This window comes from Pogona vitticeps, chromosome 1 (genome assembly GCF_051106095.1).
Source record: "Pogona vitticeps strain Pit_001003342236 chromosome 1, PviZW2.1, whole genome shotgun sequence".
NCBI classification, from domain to species: Eukaryota; Metazoa; Chordata; class Lepidosauria; order Squamata; family Agamidae; genus Pogona; species Pogona vitticeps.
The window spans coordinates 281,404,635-281,425,230 of NC_135783.1; the positions used below are offsets into that span (position 1 = coordinate 281,404,635).

At 40.4% G+C, this 20,596-nt stretch overlaps 1 protein-coding gene across 4 annotated transcripts in view; it reads right to left on the reverse strand.

The window, feature by feature from the left end:
- LOC110073534 (uncharacterized) overlaps positions 1–18,429 on the reverse strand; it is a 77,306-nt gene extending 58,877 nt beyond the window's left edge. For 2 of the 4 annotated variants that reach the window (XM_020782840.3, XM_072985934.2), the window contains exons 1-8: positions 18,281–18,414; positions 9,407–9,464; positions 8,146–8,289; positions 7,568–7,714; positions 3,910–4,032; positions 1,842–2,009; positions 1,022–1,207; positions 406–528 (exon numbers count right to left, since the gene is read on the reverse strand). In XM_020782840.3, the coding sequence (XP_020638499.3) occupies positions 406–528; positions 1,022–1,207; positions 1,842–2,009; positions 3,910–4,032; positions 7,568–7,714; positions 8,146–8,289; positions 9,407–9,451 (936 nt within the window). In that variant the 5' untranslated portion in view covers positions 9,452–9,464; positions 18,281–18,414. Of the gene's footprint in view, positions 1–405; positions 529–1,021; positions 1,208–1,841; positions 2,010–3,909; positions 4,033–7,567; positions 7,715–8,145; positions 8,290–9,406; positions 9,465–11,489; positions 11,610–18,280 lie in introns of those variants that run through there. The other 2 variants (XM_020782839.3, XM_072985933.2) reach the window with 2 other exon arrangements.
- Between the last annotated feature and the right edge of the window lie 2,167 nt (positions 18,430–20,596).

Genomic DNA, 20,596 nt, shown 5'->3' on the forward strand with positions numbered 1-20,596 from the left:
TACATAATGTACAGTTTTAAAATTTCAGTATAAACACTGTATCTGCTTTGCACAAATAATCATCTGCTTTAGAAATATTAACCATAAATGCTAGCCGTTTTCAAGGTCTAAGGGATGGAAAAACAAAGAGATTTTTCTGAACAAACCAAACAAGCTCTTGAGTAAGCAAAGCATAGGAAGACTTTATGATTCCAGGACAAGTATCAGAGGCATTTCAGAAGGCATTGCAAGGGAGACACCACATCCCAAATTATTAATAACCATGCCTGACTATTTTGAGGAATTTCTAAAGAAATTGGCCATATGGCAAAAATTAGCATTCTAGGAGCTTAAACCAGGGACACAAATAATCAAATTCAGCATTCCAATTCCTCTGTTAGTTGATCACTGTATAACTCCTCCTACCTGTTCTAGATCAGCACTAGCATCAGATTTAGCAGCCATCTTAAATAATTCTTGTTCATGTTTCTGGGCCAGTTCCATTAGTTCTTTTTCTTTTTCCTGTATGATATTCTGAAACATAAGAATCTTTAAAAAAAGAAAGAAAAGAAAATTTCATTTTAATTTTAATCAATTTTAATTTTGATCAAAAACAAGTAAGCTCAGGAAACTGTTTTCATAATGCCCACCTTACATCTAAAAGTGTTGTTGGTAAATGTCTGTCATTTTACTGTTGAACAATCAAAAAGGCTAATGGAGAAATGTTGGTATTCAAACCCACTGATTAGGACAAGTCCACCCTGGATTTCCTGTCACAAATCAGTATAAAGACAATATTATTTTGCAACAAACCATCCAAATGTCTGAATGGGTGTTTCTGGTACAAAATAGCCCAATTACAAATTTGTATTACAAACTACAATGTGAAAATTTTACCATTTTACATACTTTAAAAAATCGCAGTGTTGTTATTTGTGCTAACTTAATTTACCCATGGATACAGAAGTTTTATTATTTTCCTTATTACAAGCCAAATTCTAAACAATGAAGGATTGATCAGTTTTAACCAAATGTTACTTACATTTTGTGTGTACATGGCTTCTCTTTCCTGGAAACGCTCTTTCTCTTTACTTTGAAGATTTCTCAGATTTTTAATTTCCTCCTGAAGAAGACTACATCTTTCTTCACTATCTTCAATTTTCTTTGTAAGGTTTTGAACAAGGCTCTGCATACTCTGCAATGAAGCTTCCTTTATGGAAAGCTGGCTCTTTGAAGTTCACAAGAAAAGAGAATTAGAAGAGAAGAATGAACCCACTGCATCAGGGAAAGCAAGATCTGAGGGCCTGGGGGCCAAATCCAAGCCTCTAGGCCCCACTGTGGCTGAAAATGGCAAAAATTGACTATTTTCAAAGGAAAAAAAAATCAAACACTCCTACTTTGGCTTGGGGAAGTGGGGAAGTCTTGGGGGAATCCCATCAGGCTGATCAGGAGGAAAAGGCCGCCAAGGTGGCCTTTTTCCTCCATTTTTATTTCTGACTTTGGGAGCCTCTAGGGCAGGGGTCCCCCAATCCGCGGTCCACAGCCCAGTGCCGTCCCCCCCGACCAGTCCACAGTGTCAAAAAGGTTGGAGACCACTGCACTACGGTGGTGTCTAGGACCACAAAAATGCCACACTTTGGCCCACTCATGTATTAGGCAAACAACCTGTTCAATTAAGTATTTCTCAGGTTAACTGAAAAAGCAATAGTGAACAAATTACTTTATATTTTATATCAGCAGTGATTAAAAGTTTTCACTTTTGTGAATGCTCATCTGCATATTGAGGAAGATGACACACTTGCAGGTGAACTTCTTTTGGCATCAGCTAAGACAGCATTTATAAAATCAGAAGATACATATACCTTTAATTCATTGTTATGTATTAGTATGTCTTTGGCATCATTAGTTGATCCACAAGCCATCTGTAAACCAATTATGTAGGCTTCCTTTTCATCTAGTTTTTTTTGCTTCTCAGCTAGCATGGCATCCATTTCTGCTCCCCGCTGATGTGCAGCATCCAATTCAGCAATCTAAAAACAAATCATTATTTCATCAGAAACATCGCCTGCTATTGTTACTCCCTATACCAGTTTTAACACTCTGCACTTGTCATATAACTACTTTATCAACATCATTCAAGCATGATTCCACCTTTTCAGGATTCAATTAACTCCAGTGGCTTAAATAGCAAAATGATTCTCATCTGATAGCTCAGTTGAAGTAGTTGATTCAAAATAATGATTGCTGTTCTTTTAAATGGCATTTGAGTCTTACTACGGTAGCATGCTTATCAACTATTAATATTACTTCATAATGTTGGCTAGGAAAAACTGAAAGCAAGCTGGAAATGTCTTCCTAGACAATTTAACTAAAACCAAGTTTACAATTGTCTACATTTTTGTATGAATTCCACTGGTTTTGATAAATTCTGCTTTTTCCTAGAATTTCCAAATGATCAACATGGCAGGAATTTTAAATATTATAAAACCACTAAGAATATTCACAAATGACATCTGGCCTCAGATAAACTTAATATCTAACACACTGATCCTGCAGTTCTATGAACACTTTTAGGGGAACAGAACTTTTTTTCAATTAAGTCAGGTAGGAACTGAGCAACAAACAACAAATTCTCATTTACATCTTCTAGAATAAATGCATCTGGCCAGGAAAAAACCCTACAGGAATAATCACTACATCTTCCCCGTTTCTAATAAACTCCTCACTAATAATATGTATTATTGGCCACTATGAGTATCTGCTTAAACTTCACAAAAAATACCTGCTCAATCTTTAAAAATATTGCTATTTATTTATTTTGTTTGATTTATATTCCGCCTATTCCACTAAAATTGTGCTTAGGATGACTAACAATATGAAGTCTAGGAGCCAACAACATATGCTTATTGACAGAAACGCTTCCATCAGTGGAATTATTAAGTGATTATCCTCCCCACTCCAGTTTTGTTCTCCACACACACACACAAAACCCTGTTCTGAAGCTGCTCAGATCACTGGCCATCTATCACACTGCAGCATGAACACAATGTCCAATTTAGGCTAGATAATTCAAACATTAGAAGTTGTAAATCAAAGAATCACATCCAATGAAACACACATTGGCTAAAATCCTGTTGCAGTAGAAAAGGTCCACTTAATCAGTGAGGATTTGGTGACTCAATTCCTCCTCATGTATCACTGATTCAAATGGGTCTCCTCTATTTATAACATACTTTAGTGTAGTAAGTTGTAGATAGAATAGGTCCATTTGAATCAAGAGAACTTAGAAAGGAGTTGACTCACCAAACCCCCACTGATTCAGTGGGCCTTCTCTACTGGAACTTACTATGTTAAACAATAAGATTTCAGTCATTAAATAAAAACACATATAACAATAGGATTTCAGTCATTCAATAAAAGTACATTAAGAAAAGTAAGTAGTAGAATAAGAAAAAACAAACAGCAAATCAGTTTGGAAGCCAGAATTCTGCCTAAATAAGAATGTGTTTGCCCCCTGCTACAGGGCAAAAGAGATGGAGCTGGTCTGGCCTTCCTTGGCAGGGAATCACAAAGCCGAAGTGCAGCTACTGAGAAGGCTGTCTTTCTGCCAAATGTGCCTCAGATCATGGGAGACACACGCAAGGCCTTTCCCAGGGAGTTTAAAATCCAGGCAGCAAGATATGGGAGGAGAAAATCTTTCAGATATTCTTGTCCCAAGAACAGGTAGCTCCAACAACCAAGGATATTTACACTCTTCTACAAAACCTGTACAAGAATGTAAATGGCTAGAGAGTGTCATCGAAGCTACCAACATGAATTTGACCCAACTCCGGGAGGCAGTGGAAGACAGGAGGGCCTGGCGTGCTCTGCTTCATGGGGTCACGAAGAGCTGGACACGACTTAATGACTAAACAACAACAAAAACTGTACCTTCTTCTGAAGCTCTTCATTTCTTTGGGCATTCTGTGCTTCTAGTTCTTCTATTTTCTTTTTAAGTAGCAATATTTTCCCACGATTTGCAGCAGCATTATCCTGGTCCCCATCTCTAGAACCCTAAAAATGCAATTTGGTAAGCTTAGCCTCAAATAAAACAAATGGTGAACTAGACAATATCATAGGACAGTACATGCAAAGTATGGCACATGGGACACATGTGGTCACCCATGGCCATTTCTGTGGACAGCCCAGATATTTTTTTTTTCAGGGTTCAAAAACTGTTAAAGGAAGTGGCCTTTGCTAGAGGCATCCAGGGAGAGTTCTGTTTGCATTAGAAAGACTGCAGCCCCCACGGGCCATACAGTTGTGTTCAAAATTATTCAAACCCCACTGAAATTGAATGTTTTGGCCATTTTGACATTGATTTTGATCATTTCGTCATCTTGCTTACATTTACATGAAAGAGGCACTTGTAGGTCAGAGAAATATAACCTTAAGTTTATAATGAAATAACCACAAATGTCTTTTCTGTGCTCACATCATTATTAGTTTTTATTCAACCCCCAAGTGACATTCAATCTTAGTACTTAGTACAACATCCTTTTACAGTTATAACAGCTTTTAAACGTGAAGCACAGCTTGACACAAGTGTCTTGCAGCGATCTACGGGTATCTTCGCCCATTCTTCATGGGCAAAAGCCTCCAGTTCAGTCAAATTCTTAGGCTTGCGCACTGCAACTGCTTTCTTTAAGTCCCACCAGAGGTTCTCAATCGGATTTAAGTCTGGTGACTGCGATGGCCACTCCAAAATGTTCCAGCCTTTCCTCTGCAACCATGCTCTAGTGGACTTGGAGGTATGCTTGGGATCATTGTCCTGTTGAAAGGTCCAACGTCTCCCAAGCCTCAGATGTGTGACGGACTGCATCACATTTTCATCCAATATCTCCTGGTACTGAAGAGAATTCATGGTACCTTGTACACGCTGAAGCTTCCCTGTACCTGCAGAAGCAAAACAGCCCCAAAGCATTATTGACCCTCCGCCATGCTTCACAGTAGGCAAGGTGTTCTTTTCGTCATATGCCTTGTTCTTCCTCCTCCAAACATAGTGTTGATCCATGGGCCCAAACAGTTCTAATTTTGTTTCATCAGTCCACAGAACACTATCCCACAACTTTTGTGGTTTGCCCACATGACTTTTGGCATACTGCAGTCGACTCTTCTTATTCTTGGGAGACAGCAAGGGGGTGCGCCTGGGGGTTCTGGCATGGAGACCTTCATTACGCAGTGTGCGCCTTATTGTCTGAGCTGAAACTTCTATACCCACATCTGACAAATCTTTTTTCAGTTCCTCAGCAGTCACACGGGGACTTTTCACCACTCTACGCTTTAGGTAGCGCACAGCAGTCGAAGTCAGCATCTTCTTTCTTCCACAACCAGGTAGCATTTCAACAGTGCCCTTTGCCTTGAATTTGTGAATGATGCTTCCTATGGTGTCTCTTGGTATGTTTAACTTCTTTGCAATCTTCTTATAGCCATTGCCCTTCCTGTGAAGACAAATCACCTCTTCTCTTGTCTTCCTGGACCATTCTCTTGACTTCACCATGTTTGTAACCACACCAGTAAATGTCTAGAAGGAGCTGAGTATCACAGTCATTTTAAAGCTGCCTAATTGGTGCTTATTATGCTTGATTGGTGCTCGGTGACATCCACAGGTGTTTTCAATACCTGATCGAAAACACCTGAATGAACCTCTCTTCTTCAGAGTGGTAGTCTTTAAGGGGTTGAATAATTGTGGCAATGAAGAAACCACAAAAGAAACATTTACTACTGTATTACATAAACAATTGATGTTATTTTAGTTGCATTTGGTTCTTTAAAATGTCCTTGTAGGATTTCATTCTGAATACAATTCCAAATGTACACTATAGTCCCTAAACCCCTTTACAGCATTGGGGGTTGAATAATTTTGAACACAACTGTATGTAGTTACTCTATATAATTTTTGAGATCCCCTTGGAAATGGGGAAAAAAATTAAAAATGTTCGAAGAAATGGATTCTCCTATTTCTGTTGGCATCCAGGAGGAGATGTGCATTAGAGGGACTGCAGCCTCGTAAGCCCAGACACCTACAATAACAACAACAAATCAAAACCAGAAGTAGACATCCAATCACTTTTTCAGGGTCCCCCCCCCATGTTTTCAGCATTTCCAGGCCTAGTCTTGCTCTTAGGTAATGAAAATCTGATCCCAAGAACCATGAAAGTTGCCCACCTCTGCTACAGAAATAGCAGTATCAGTGCCTGTTTTAGACGTCTTTTCAGCACTTGAAAGTTTTAACAGATGCAATAGGATGAATGAGCAAACAATTTCTTTTAAAAAGTTGAAAAATTTGAATTGTTTCCAAGCAAAAATAACTTAGGATAAAGCATCTGTCTTAAAATAAATCAATGTATTTGTCCATTTGGACCAATATATTCTATTCCAGTAGTTTACTCACAATATCATCTCAGAGATGGGAGGAAAACTCCTAAAACAAACAAACAAAACTACACACCATGCTACCTATTCAATCCTGGGAGCTCAGTTCAAGAAGGTACTTTTCCCTATCACTGCATGAGCCTTCTAACCACAGATGACAAGGACTGAGATTTTTGCAATTAAACCATGTGCTCATCAATAAAACTATGATCTGTGCCACTATTTTTAAGGAAGGAAAGAAACTGAAAGCTAATTTAATCCTGAATGCTTGTTTGTCCTTGAGTAATACTGCAAAGGTCATGCAAAACTATAAAGAGATTAATATTTTCTTTGCTATTCTTTTCTCTTTTCTTCCCCTTCCTGCAAGCTCTAAAAAATTGCCTTACTGGACTTATTTAGAAAACATACAAAAAATAAACTCGTAATATTTTCAAATTATCTTCCCTGCCCCTCTTTCATGAAGCCCTGAGACTGCCTGAAAACTGGCCTCTAGAAGATTTCCCAACATCGAATCATCGGTTTTCAGGGCGCTCAGGGACTGGGACTATGGTAGCAAAGTGTGATGTGCACATAGAGCAGAGAACCACATTCAAATACAGGGCATGCTCACTAGTTCTGTCACAAAACTTTCACTGCTTCAAAGAAAAGGAGCTCCCAGTTTAGGAAGCACACTGTCCAGTCAAGAGCTGCCACCACCACTGCAATTAAACTGAACACCTCCTTAGGATATGGTAAGGTAAAGATAAAGATTCCCTTTGACAAATTGTCCAGTCGTGTCCGACTCTAGGGGGCGGTGCTCATCCCCGTCTCCAAGCTGTAGAGCCAGCGTTTTGTCCATAGACTGTTCCTATGGTCACGTGGCCAGCACAACTAGACAGGGAACGCTGTTACCTTCCCACCGTGGTGGTACCTATTTATCTACTCACATTTGCATGCTTTTGAACTGCTAGGTTGGCAGGAGCTGGGACAAGCGACGGGAACTCACTCCATCGCATTGATTCGATCGTACAACTGCTGGTCTTCCGACCTTGGAGAACAGAGGCTTCTGCAGTTTAACCTGCAGCGCAACCACATCCCTTAGTACCCAGTAGCACTATCTAAAATACATTGTTACCAAAGCTTCTAGTCTGAGGAAAATAGTAACATCTGGATTTGAATCAGCCATACAACTCACTTTCTTTTGCTCAGATTTTCCTTCTTTTGTTCCAGCACCTGACAGTTGTTTCTTAAGTTCCTCTAATTGTGAAGTTAAGGATGTTACTTTTGCTTTGTTTTGCAGCTTCAGTTTGGAAATTCTGGATTCAGAGGCTTCTTTTTCTTCCTACAGAGTATTGAAATGTAGTGTTTAGACCAAATGAAATCTGGACATACAATATAATAATTCTGAGGATTAAATGTCTATTATAACCCAAATGCATATCAAAGCTAAATATATCAAAATATAAGACAGGTGGCCTGGAGCCCGATGAGAAAATGTATGTTAGAAATACAAAATTGGAATGGCTAATTTTAACCCTCTGTTTATCATCAGCATCTGTCCATACTTGGGAAACATTTAGTATTTTGAGTGACAATCAGAGTTGGCACATTATGGAAACTTACAAGTGGAAGGAAGCTGTAAGCTCCTGCTAATTACGATAACAAATTCCAGTATGTTCTAGCTTTTCTAAAATAGGTTTTCATGAAAACAGCTCACTCTTCAAGACAACTGGGAAGTTATGTGTAAATAAGACCTAGTCATGATGCATATACCTTTAATTGTTGCTCTTTATTGTGTAATTCATTCTCCTTTTCCTTTACAAGTTCTTTGAGCTGGGTTACCAGCTGTTTAGTTTGGGCCAGTTGTTCAGCCAAATCAGCCACTGACATGTTTGCTGATTGAGAAGTGCCATGAACCTAGAGACAGAAGTCTTAATTTTACAACAGTAGAAGAAAATATTCATACATTATTGGAACACAAGACAGTCTCCATTTTTTAGTATAAAGGCAATAAATCTATAGACAAATAAATGTTTCCAATTCAGTAAATGTAGCTCAACTATTTAGTGAAGGAAAAAAACAAGTCCAGGGTGCAACCTGAAGTTTCCAACCAGTCAGAACTGTTCCACTTGCATATTTAATAGAGAAAAAATAGTACTGAAACAAAATTCCAAATCATTTGGAATAATTTTTCGTCTCAATATAATTCACTAGCTTTAAGAACTAGCATTCAAAAAGTTACGTCTATTACTGTGTGAGATCTGCCAAACGTAACTTTTTAAAAAGCTGAATCTACACCAAGCAATCTTTTACATTTAATCCCAGGCAGCAGACTTACAGTTAGCTTTAAAATTCACCAACAATAAATGTTGTATCAAAAAGTGAAATGATTTGCAGCATATACAGTACACTAATGAATACAGTGGTACCTCGCTAGACGACCCCGCTGTACAACAAAACCACATTACGATGACTTTTTGCGATCGCTATAGCGATTTGCAAAACAGCCATTCCTATGTGGGAATTCCGCTTGACAATGATTAGGTCCGTGCTTCGTGGACCATTTATTCACAAGACAACGATTTTTTCCGACGATCATCGGCTTCATAAAATGGCTGCCCTGTCTGTTCTGGACCCATGCTTCACAGTTCAGCCATTTTAACAGCTGATCGGTGCTCACAAAATGGCTTCCCTATGGGGGATCTTCGCTGGACGACGAGGTAATTTCCCCATTGGAACTCATTAAACTGAGTTTCAATGCATTCCAAAGAGGAAAGGCTTTTCGCATGACAACAATTTTGCTTAACAGCAATTTTCCTGGAACGGATTATCGTCGTCATGCGGGGCACCACTGTATAGGTAATACTAATAGTAATTATAGGTAATACTATAATAGATATTACAAATCATCAGAACATCATAAATCATAAATATGTTCACCAAAGCTATCTAGAAGAATATGTAACAAGTTCACTGTATTTCAGTCAATAAAATTCCAAAGGAAGTCAGCTAGATCTTTAAAGAAAGTACTTACTCCAGATTTAGAGACTGAATCATCTCCGCTGCCCCATTTCCACATAGTTTTAAGGAGGCTATAGAAGAATAAAAGATAATTAATTAATTAATTTCAGAAAATTCAACACCAATGATTATTTATTTATGGCACTCAAACTATACAGGATAATCAAGATGGTGCACAATACAGCTATTAAATCATCTCAAAAGTAATTAAGATATCAAAACCTACAAACCTGCTAAAATCCAAATCTGGGAAACTAAGCTGCAACAGTTACAAACCTTTTATGATATACAGCCACAAATATGTGGGGTGGGGAAGAAAACCAGATTTTTCCAGGAAGTATATATTGCACAAAGTGATTGGCATCACTGAGAAGGTTCTCACTCATTTCATTTTTACCAAAATCAGAATAAGAAACAAAGATTTTCCACTAATGTAAGAATGAGCAAAAGACCCATGAAAGCAAGCACTCCTTAAGATATACACGGATTTAAAATGTTTTTGGGATTTAATGTACAAAACAGTATCCTAAGTTTTGTCCAGGTGTAAATAAAAAAATACTTGAGAGGTTTTTGGATTACAACTCATCTGCTGTTCTTGGTATGTATACAGTACCTGTACTTCACTCTGACAATACAGTGGTGCCTCGACTTATGACCATGATCCATTCCAGAAGATGGACGTAACTCGAAAACAAGGGAGGCATGCAGGACCCATCAGAAATGGGGGGAAAACCCCCAAAAAGCAACCACCATCCCCCAAGACCCATTGGAAATGTGGGGAGAAACCAAAAAAACAAACAAACCCAAGACCCATCGCAAATGGGAAAAAACACTCCAAAAAGCAACAAAAAACAATCGAAAAGTTCATATGTAGGGATGTTCATAAGTCGAGGGTTGACTGTAACTGGGCAGAATGCATCATTTTTAGAAACCTGGTGCTACTTTTGATGACTAGACTGAAGAGGCTCTGCTCATAATAACCCTAAGCATGAGATGTTATAACTGTCATTAGGCTGCCTCAAACAAACTGAACTGCAATTCCATAACCCGCAGTGCCACCACGTCCCATTTACTGGTATTCTGAATCATGGATACAGAAGCACAATAAGCCACATTCATAAAAGAGAGTTTTTTCTTAGAATATATATAAAATTGTACAACCCAACATGTATATACAGTGGTGCCTCGCATAGCGAGGTTAATCCGTTCCGGATTAACCTTCGCTATGCTGAAGCATCGCTGAACGGGGCAGCGATTTCCATTGGAACGCATTAAACATCGTTTAATGCGTTCCAAATAGGCCAAATACTCACCGTTCAGCGAAGCTTCAGGATGGCCGGCAGCCATTTTCGCGCCCTCGCCTCGCTTAACGAGGGCGCGAAAACGCTGCGCGCGGCCATTTTAGGCCATTAAGTGAGGCACCACTGTATGTTTATATAAGAATGACTGAGTTGTGTTATTTACAAAATCGAACACTGTAGACAATCAGATTCTGTCTGGTGTGGGCCAATAGTTAAGAGGGTTAACTGCTAAACAGAAAAAAAAGGGGGGGACAGAATGAAGTTTATTCTATTTGACTCTTAGCATGAGCTTTTTCTGTTGAGTGGAGTTTTCCTGTAATGTTGTCTGCTTTGTTAGCATGTTAAAAAAGGAAGCTATTATGAAACTATCATAAATCTGTCTAGCAAAAATCTATACCAAGTAAAATGTTCAAGTGTTATTAGTTTATTTTTCAGCATGTTATACAGTAAACATTCCTAAAGTTTCACGGTGACTAAATGGACTTTATTTCAACTGCTGGCACACACAAGTTCGTAGATGTATACCAAGGATCTTTTCATGATCTGTGTCTTTTTTTATATACTCACGCTTGAGCCATTGTTTGTGTAAACAGTCATTTTAACAGTTTTTGATTAATTGAACAAGTATTGTTTTGTAAAGCTAAACTGCTTTCCTCAGGTGCTACAAAGCCATATCCAGTTTCCGGAGCTTGTAGAAAATTAACTAGAGTCTGGCCTAGTCTGCTCTAGGTCTACACTACTCCAGATCACCTATTATTTCATTCTTTCCCAGCAAATAATATCAGAATGAGGCACCTGCTGTGATCAGAACTCCACAGAAGGTAGCTTTGCTTATCCGAAATTTCCCATCTCCATTCACCTCTCACACCACCTCATTCAACTGTTTCTGGAATTTTGAGAAGGTTTTCTTGGTCAAATAAAAGAAAGAAATCATTGGGTAAAAGTTTTAAGAGGTGCTTTACATCTCTATCAGGTTAAAGTTTTTTTATTAAAGGGAAAAACTGCAAGGAAGCAGGTAAGATGAGCAACAAGATAGGCATTTTAACATAGGACTTGGAGACAAGTATACCTTTTCCCTGAGAAGTAAAGGCACAAGAGAAGACTTGCAGTAAAGAAAAGAAAAAACAAGACCAGCTTTTGTTTGTACATGTCTGTACACACCCTCCTGTCAAAATGCAACGATGCAGAATTAAGTGCCAGCAAATTCAGTGGAGCTTACCTTCCTACAATGGCCATAATCCACTGAGACTGATTAAACTTGTACACAGGATCAAACGAACACAGCAGACCTTTTAATTTTCTTTTGTAAGCTGTACTTTGCCTACATTTCATGAATTGCTACTTTTAACAGCTTCCAAAGCACACAGCACTGATGGGAAGTTTGGAATGTTACTTTCTTCCACAACAGAACCTAGAAACCTTCAGTCTGCATGTCCGGAGTCACAGTTCCAAAAAGATAACTGACAAGCTCTGGCATTGGGAACCTATTGTTTAATTTTGTTTTGTTCTAAGTGAAAAGCTCCAAAGTAAGCATGGTTCCCAAATACATCAGAACTTTTGATCAGAAACCCCTTCTCACCCAGCTAAGATCTGATTCTACCCCATACTTCTTTGTGATTCATTAACATGCTGTATTGAGAATGTAAATACAGTAAATAAAAATAACTTTTAAGGATTGGTAATTTTTTTTTTAATTACCAAACAAAAACTTTCCATCCATGGACCCACTGTTGCTGGAGTTCTTTTAAAAGAATTTAGAAAATCTCCAGATAATTTAGACTTTAACTCCTAGAAGCATCATACTGGCCAATACTAAGGATTTATACCTCTGAAGACCTAGATTCCCCGTCTCATTGCAAGGAAACGTATTTGTCCTTTAACAACCACAAAGACATAACAAACATGATATAGATGCTATATTTAAAAAATATATAAATCATATAATGTACTAGAAGCAAAAAAGTCTTGTGAAACCTTGAAGGCTAACCTGTTTTATTTGGTATAAGCTTTTGCAGACTGTGGTACACTTCCACAAATGCTTGTGTCTAATAAAACTTGTTAATCTTTAAAGATGCTGCAACACTCCTTGTTGTGCTCAATGCAACAAACTAATATAGTTACCTTCCCCCAAGACATTTATTAAGAGCTTTATCAAATTGGGACCAGGACTTGCAGTGGTAATTTTTGAACATTAATGACTTCCTCCAGACCTCATGACCCACAAAAGCTTTCCTAAAAATTGGGGACAGGAAAGATGATAAACGTTTAATCTGCAATAAAAAGCCACAGCTAATAACATCATCATCTTTATTCGTATGGAGCTTTAAAAGGGATAACAGGGTTCATGTATATTCAAAAAGCCCTCCAGGGTTGTTGTAATAGGGCTCATGTATTCTGAAAAAGCTCTCCACTACTGTTGTTAACTTACATTTGTCATGTTGAAAAAAACATAAACCCAACAATATTCACAGCTCTGTAGCTTACTCTTCAGAGGTAGTACATGTTCACATCTTTTAAAAGATACGAATAATAAATTCAACCACAATCTATACTATGAAGCTACTCTATAATCCTATGAGCATATTCTTATATGAGAATGCTTCCATAACAGCAAGGACGAGACCACTCTGGAATATAGTTGTTACGCTACATGAACTAAACACTCTAGTCTGCACCGTTTCAGCTTACAATACTTCGCAAAGTGGGAAAAAACTCCTTATTAAAATATTTACACACAGCTTGTGAATCATACTTGCTACGTTCAGAGACAGGGTATCCTCCCTCCTGACATTTGATCAAACTTTTTTTTTAAAAAAATAGCGATTTTATCCAACTTGAAATTTCCCATAGCACATTCTCATTTTTCTTTTAAGCCACGTTTCTCAAACTATGAAACTGAAATTCTTCCAATGAAATAATATTTTCCAAGTTACAGAAGGAGTATCTCACTCTCTGGAATTTTATCTATCTATCCATAGGTAAAGGTAAAGGTTCCCCTTGACAATTTTTATCCAGTCGTGTTTGACTCTAGGGAGCAGTGCTCATCCCCGTTTCCAAGCCATAGAGCCAGCGTTTTGTCTGAAGACAATCTTCCGTGGTCACGTGGCCAGTGCGACTTAGACACGGAACACTGTTACCTTCCCACCAAGGTAAGGTAAGGTAAAGGTTCCCCTTGACAATTTTTGTCCAGTCGTGTTCGACTCTAGGGGGCGGTGCTCATCCCCGTTTCCAAGCCATAGAGCCAGCGTTTTCTCCAAAGACAATCTTCCGTGGTCACATGGCCAGTGCGACTTAGACACGGAACGCTGTTACCTTTCCACCAAGGTGGTCCCTATTAATCTACTCGCATTTGCATGCTTTCAAACCACTAGGTTGGCGGGAGCTGGGACAAGCGATGGGTGCTCACTCCGTTGCGTGGATTCGATCTTACGACTGCTGGTCTTCTGACCCTGCAGCACAGGCTTCTGCGGTTTAGCCCGCAGCGCCATCACGTCCCTCCCAGCGCCACCACATCCCTCCATACCTGCCCCCTAAAGCCTCATTTCCCTTCCCCATAATCCTAACCTCATTGAAAAGAATAACAAATCAGAAATGGAAAAATTAGGGTAGCAAAACACAATTAATGACAATTTCAGCTGAGGATAGTCACAAGTCAGCATTCACATTTGCTGTCATGAGCAAAGCCGTGCATGTAAAATAGCAAATGCCTATGCCCAGTTCTGAATGTGCAGCCATTCGCAAATGAGAATTATGCCAACGGAGTTATACCAATGGGAATAAGTAACAGGATCCTGACCAAATTACATTGCTTTTGTTTTTAACTTTTGTATGTTTCAACATCATAAGACATTTCAATTGGTTTACTTTTATTTTTAAAATGCATATAATAATCAGAATAATGAATACTGATAATTCAATTATTGTTTACAAAGGGAGAAGAAGAGAAACAGAGTGAAAGAAGAGTCCACTCCCTCTTTGACAATTAGGAATTCCTCTTCAGACTGCAAGTGATAAAACTCAGAACAATTTGTACTACTCATATACATGCATGGTATTTGAAAGCAAAATCCACAGATGGCCATTGCTTTACTTTGACCTCTGTAATCTTCTAACCAACTGCCTCCTCTGAAAAATAAATCCTTCTTTAAATCCATCTGATTCTGCTCACAAAAAAGAGATGAAAAATGCCTTCTGTATTATCACAAACAACAAGCAGATTTTTAATCTCTCTGCACTTTTTGTAATCTAGTAAATAGAGATGGGAAGGCTGGGGGGGGGGGCTAGAAAAATTGGGGAAAAGACAAGCCTTTTCCATTCCTTTCCAAAGCAGTTTTTTGTTTTCCAGAAAAATCGAAGAAAATATGGACTGTGGAATATGTGATTTACAATGACAAAATACTGTAATATGTCTATGACATGGTATTTAAACTGTATAGAATGAAGACCTCAATGAAAGACTGTTGAGACTTCATGTATTTAAGTTTTCTGTAATAAATGCTGCATCTTGTGATCTAACTACTGAGCATTTTTAAGGATACATGACAGAAGTCATATCCCCCAGCTTTCTAAAGGCATACAATATTCTATTATATATTTCAGTCTTGTTTATGGGTCTCTGAGGAATTCTCAATCAGGCTCTCCTTCAAAGCATAAGAAGCAGTTTCAAGCAATATATTGACCCGAGAAATTAGCCTTACTGAATTCAGTAGAATTTATTTGTTATTTCATATATTTTTATCCCAACTTTCCTGCAGTAGGCTCAAAACTCTACAAGGGGGTGCTGATATTTAAGCTTTCCCAGAAAAAAATCATCTAGGAAGCTATAAATTGCAGGGTGTGTTGGCCAATTTGTATTCAATGGTGCAAAAATCAACTACCTATGATTTTAATTTAACTTTCATTTTCCGGTCCAAAGTGAACATGGTGGCACCTCCAAAAAAGTTCAATGTGGAAGAGCATAGGACCATAATCAAGTTCCTGTTTCTCCAAGGTCCAAAGCAGATCCATGATGACATGTCACAAACTATGGGTGACAGTGGCCCTTCATATCCAACAGTTAAACATTGGGTTGTCAATTTTAAAACTGGCCATTTCGGTGTTGAAAGTGAGAAACCCAGTGGAAGGCCTGTTTCTGTCTCTGTGCCTGCAAATGAAAGCCATCCATGACATGATCATGGGGGACCGCTGAGTATCAGCCAAAAGTACAGTAATGCTATATATCTGAGAATATCACGTGAGAGATCTGGTGCCATTATCCACAATGATTTGGAAATGAGAAAGCTGGCAGAAAAGTGGATCCCCAAACTTTTGACAACCAAACAAAAGAGGAAACGTGTGGGGTCATTGGTGGCTGTTTTGGAACATTTTGCAAGAAACAAGTCAGATTTCCTGGGCAAACTGGTATCTGGTGATGAGACACGGATCTATGTTATGATCCTGAGACAAAAGAACAGTCTAAGGAATGGAGGCACAGTGGTTCCCCAAGGCCAAAGAAGTTCTGAGTGCAAAGGTTGGTGCAGAAGCAAATGGCAACAATTTTGGGGGATAAGAAGGGAGTTCTGCTGGTTAACTACCTCCAACAGGGTTCAACCATCAATGCAAAATATTACTGTGCTTTATTGACGAGGCTGAGGGAAAACATCAAGGAAAAACTTTGAGGAAAGCTCTCCAAAGGTGTCATCCTGTTGCATGACAACGCCTCGTCACACACTGCAGGTGAAACAATGGCAAAACTGACAATGGCAAGTGATGCCCCCTCCACCCTATTCTTCCGATCTGGCTCCTTCTATTATCTGTTCCCCAAACTCAGAAAACACCTAAGGGGACAATGATTTGGGAGTGTTCTGGAGGCAACTACAGTGGTGCCCCGTATAGCGAGGTTAATCCATTCCGGATTAACCTTCGCTATACGAAAACATCGCTGTGCGGGTAAGTAAAACCTATTGGAACGCATTAAACTTAGTTTAATGCGTTCCAATAAGTGTGCAAACTTACCCCTCCAGCGATGTTTTCGCGTCCGGCGGCCATTTTGGAGCCGCCGATCAGCTGTTCGGCGGCTCCAAAATGGCCGCCGGAGCCCCAATCGTCGCAAAGCGAGTGCGGTGATTGGGGCTGATCCGTATAGCGATCCCCAAAAAGGGATCGCTATACGGATTTTTCGTTAAACGGTGCACTCGTTAAGCGAGGCACCACTGTAATGCCGCAAATGAGTGATCCGACACAATCAGTCGGAAGAATTTTATTTGCAGGGACTTAAGCTGCAGGACAGATGTTGCAAGTGCACTGACTTAACTACAGTTACAGCTTCCTAGCTCAATCTTTTCTGGGAAAGGTTCATTACTTATCAGCACCCACTCGTATACACTGGTCTCCTCTTACTCCCTGTATTCTCACAACAACCCTCTGAGGTATGTCTGGTTAAGAGAATGTGACTGCCCAAAGGTCACATAGGGAGCTCCATGGCTGACACTAACTACTACATACACTTCCACCCTTCTCAGTCTGTATGAGTGCAGTTCTGATTAATAATAAAACAATTAATACAAACCAGTTACAGCAGTAGCTTCCCATGGTTGTCAACACTGACAATTCTATTACAAGAGATGCAAATTTTCATAGCATCTTATCCTAGAACATCTAGCCATATTCTGCTCACACCTTTCCTAAGGTCTCCCCCCCCCCCAAAAAAAGTCCAATTTCTGCATGAACAGGGGCAAGCAGCATCAACCCACACCTTTCCATCCTGAAACAACGGCTAGCAGCCACCACAAACAACAGCAACAAGAAATATGAAGCGAAAGACCTTTGAGACAATCCCCTGCATACTTCTTGGTAAGAAAACCCCATTTTCAACACAGCAGCACCTGTTACTGAGTTTAAGTTCTAACTGCACATATTTCCATTAACTTTACAAATCGGGAAGAGTGTTATTGTTGGGCTTGATCTATTTTGTCACTTGGATCCTCAATTGACAACAGAGATGCAATCCCATTTGCTTGGGAATCAACTCCACCCAACTCTGGCAGATTTTTGAGGAAACAAGCCTCCACACCAGGCCCACCAGCTCTGAAGAAAAGAAAGGGAGAGCTATATATTCGCGAAGGCTTTCACGGCCGGGATCCAATGGTTGTTGTGGGTTTTTCGGGCTCTTCGGCCGTGTTCTGAAGGTTGTTCTTCCTGATGTTTTGCCAGTCTCTGTGGACGGCATCTTCAGAGGACAGCAACCTGTGCTCTGGTGTAGTTGGCTTGGGAGTGCCAAGGAAGAGCTGTTCCTGCCTGCCTGCCTGCCTCTCCCTCTCTCTCTCCCTCCCTCCCTCTCCCTCTCCTCTGTCGGTAGGAAGCTATTTCAATGGGGCTCCCAATGAGGCGATAAGGAAGTTCTGTTTTCTCGGGGAGTTTGGCAACCGATGCTTCCAAGGACAAGGCACTACCTGGGGAAAGAGCGAGGAGACCGACGCGGCCCCTTTAAAGGGGCGGGGCAGGACAGAAGGGACTACTTCCGGCTGGGACGTGAGGCGACCCTCTTGTTTTCTTTCCCGAAGGAGAGCCGGTGGTTGCGGGGAGCCGAGGCCGGCGACAGCACTCACCTGGCGGGAGGAGGGGAAAAGTCTGGACCGCTCCCACTCTGCTCGGAGAAAGGCCAAGGCAGGGGGAGAGGGGTTGGAGGCCGAACCTGACAGGCCGCGTCGCTAGCCCGGCATCGGCCCGCTCCAGGCAGCCCATAAGCGGGCCGGGACAGTCATTCCGAGATCCGCGACGCAGCGGAGGGACCAGGAATTTCGACGCGGCGGCGGCGAGAGCGAGCCTGACGTACGTCAGGACGTGACGTGCGCAAGGGAGACCTCAGCCAATCACGACCAGGAACCGGTGCTGCCGTCGAACCCGCCCCTCTCCCTCGGGCCGTGCATAGCCAAATGTTTTCCATCCACCTGCTGGGCGAGCGACCTCTAGCGGCGTCGAAGGCGATCCCATTTGATTTATTGTAAAATGTTTATGTGCTGTGATTCCTAGGTTGAAGTATAATAAAAGTAAACTCCTCATTGCCTGTCTGGGTTAATTTCTTTAAAGAAGAGGGTCAGTGTACAAACCCGAGAACCCCTCAGCTCGTGCCCTTCCCTCCCTCCCTCCGCTTTTATAGCAACGTTTAAAAATAAATGGGGCAGCAGGATACAAGGGCGCCACCTGTTGGCTTCTTCAGAACTTTTATCAGGCAGGGCTTCCAAAAACAGGAGAGGATGGAGGAAAGCCGCCGCCGCCACCACCACCAAGCGAGATCAGATGCAGCCAGGAATACTGTAGCCCAGTGCCAAGGTGGAGAGTAAGTGTGTCAGCTTGCATCCACGAATGCCATCTGGGAGATGGGGGGAAATGCCCAGTCTCACCTCTGAAAACACAAAGACAGGCTGCAACTCCGGCATCTGTTCCTTTAGTCCTGCCTTGGGCAAAACAGAGAGGTTCTGTACAGAGGCGTATAAAGAAAGGTGACTTTCATCGGAGGATTAAAACAAGTGGCGAGCTAAGTGTCAAAACTCAGTTGAAGGCTAATGGTCACTAGTACCTAGTGCTGGTGCGAGTGCCAAACCTCTGTTCAAGTAGAGAATAATCCTGTTCCTCCTAATGGCTAAATGGAATGTTTTCCAAAGCAAGAAATGAACAAAATAGGGAGAAGTATGAGGGGGGGAAAGTAGGGCAATTCCTTTTTTAGATCAATCACAATGCAAAAAAGTGTCCTCATTTTTGTATTCTGGAGAATTTCTCATCAGGCCAAGAGGCATTATATTCTGGAGGAAAGAAGAAGCAGGGAGATCCAAAAACTGGACCAAACGTTGCAACTGTGGAACTGAAGCACAAACAGCTTAGAGAGCATAAAGGAACCATTGTTATTATTAAAATAAAAGAATAGAGGGCAGAGTGAGACAAAAATAATTACCCTCTAAGAATAGCAGAAACAACAAAGAGCTTTATGGCATCTTAAAAATTAACTTTTCTTCTTAGATAGGAGCTTTTGTGCACCACAACCTGCTTCTTTAGATGAATGGGATATAGCATTATGTAATGTAAATACTAAATGTCCAGCATGGTAATTATTTTAAACGGGGTGAGGGGGAGCTATCATGTGGCCCTCAAGCCATTTTTTGAACAGATTTTGGAGGAAAAGTCTATCGCAGGTTACAAGCCATGATGGGGGTGTATAATCTTCCTTAGAAGGAAGGTATTTCAAAATGCCAGATGCAGAGGAGGGATATCAGGAGACAGATATCTATTTGTCTCGTGTGCTCCTAGAGGCATCTGGTGGGGCTACTGTGAGATACAGGAAGCTGGACTAGATGGGCCCTTGGCCTGATCCAGCAGGGCTCTTATGTTCTTATGTTTTTATGATGTCCTATTGAGGACAAACACAGATGAGACAAGCAAGTTCATGATTAGACGCAAACTCAGCTATTATTCTTCAAGATTGCTTTTCATCATGGCAACCTGTAAATGTGCTTGCTTTTATTTGGTGGGTAGTTTTGAGGAGAATGACTATGTAAACATGGCAGCTTTGAAGAATGCATCTCTGGAAGAATAATGTTTTATCAGCTGAAATCCTGTTGATTAGCATAGTAAGTGGCAACTAGAGTAAGCCAGTGGAGATTTGATAAGTCAACTCTTCTGTAACTTCCATTGATTCAAAGGGTCTACTCTAGCTGTGATTGATTTGCTATGCCTAAGCAACAGGGTTTCAGGCATCATCTCTGAATTGCAAAGCTGATTATCTTGTGCATTTCTGCCCTGATTTACATAATTGTTATCAAAGATCTTTCATGTTAGAAATAAGATAGTGTTTCATATTTGGATGTCTTCCTTCGTTTTTATATGTCCTATAATTTATTATTTCCTTTGCTTCGGATCCTAGAACAATG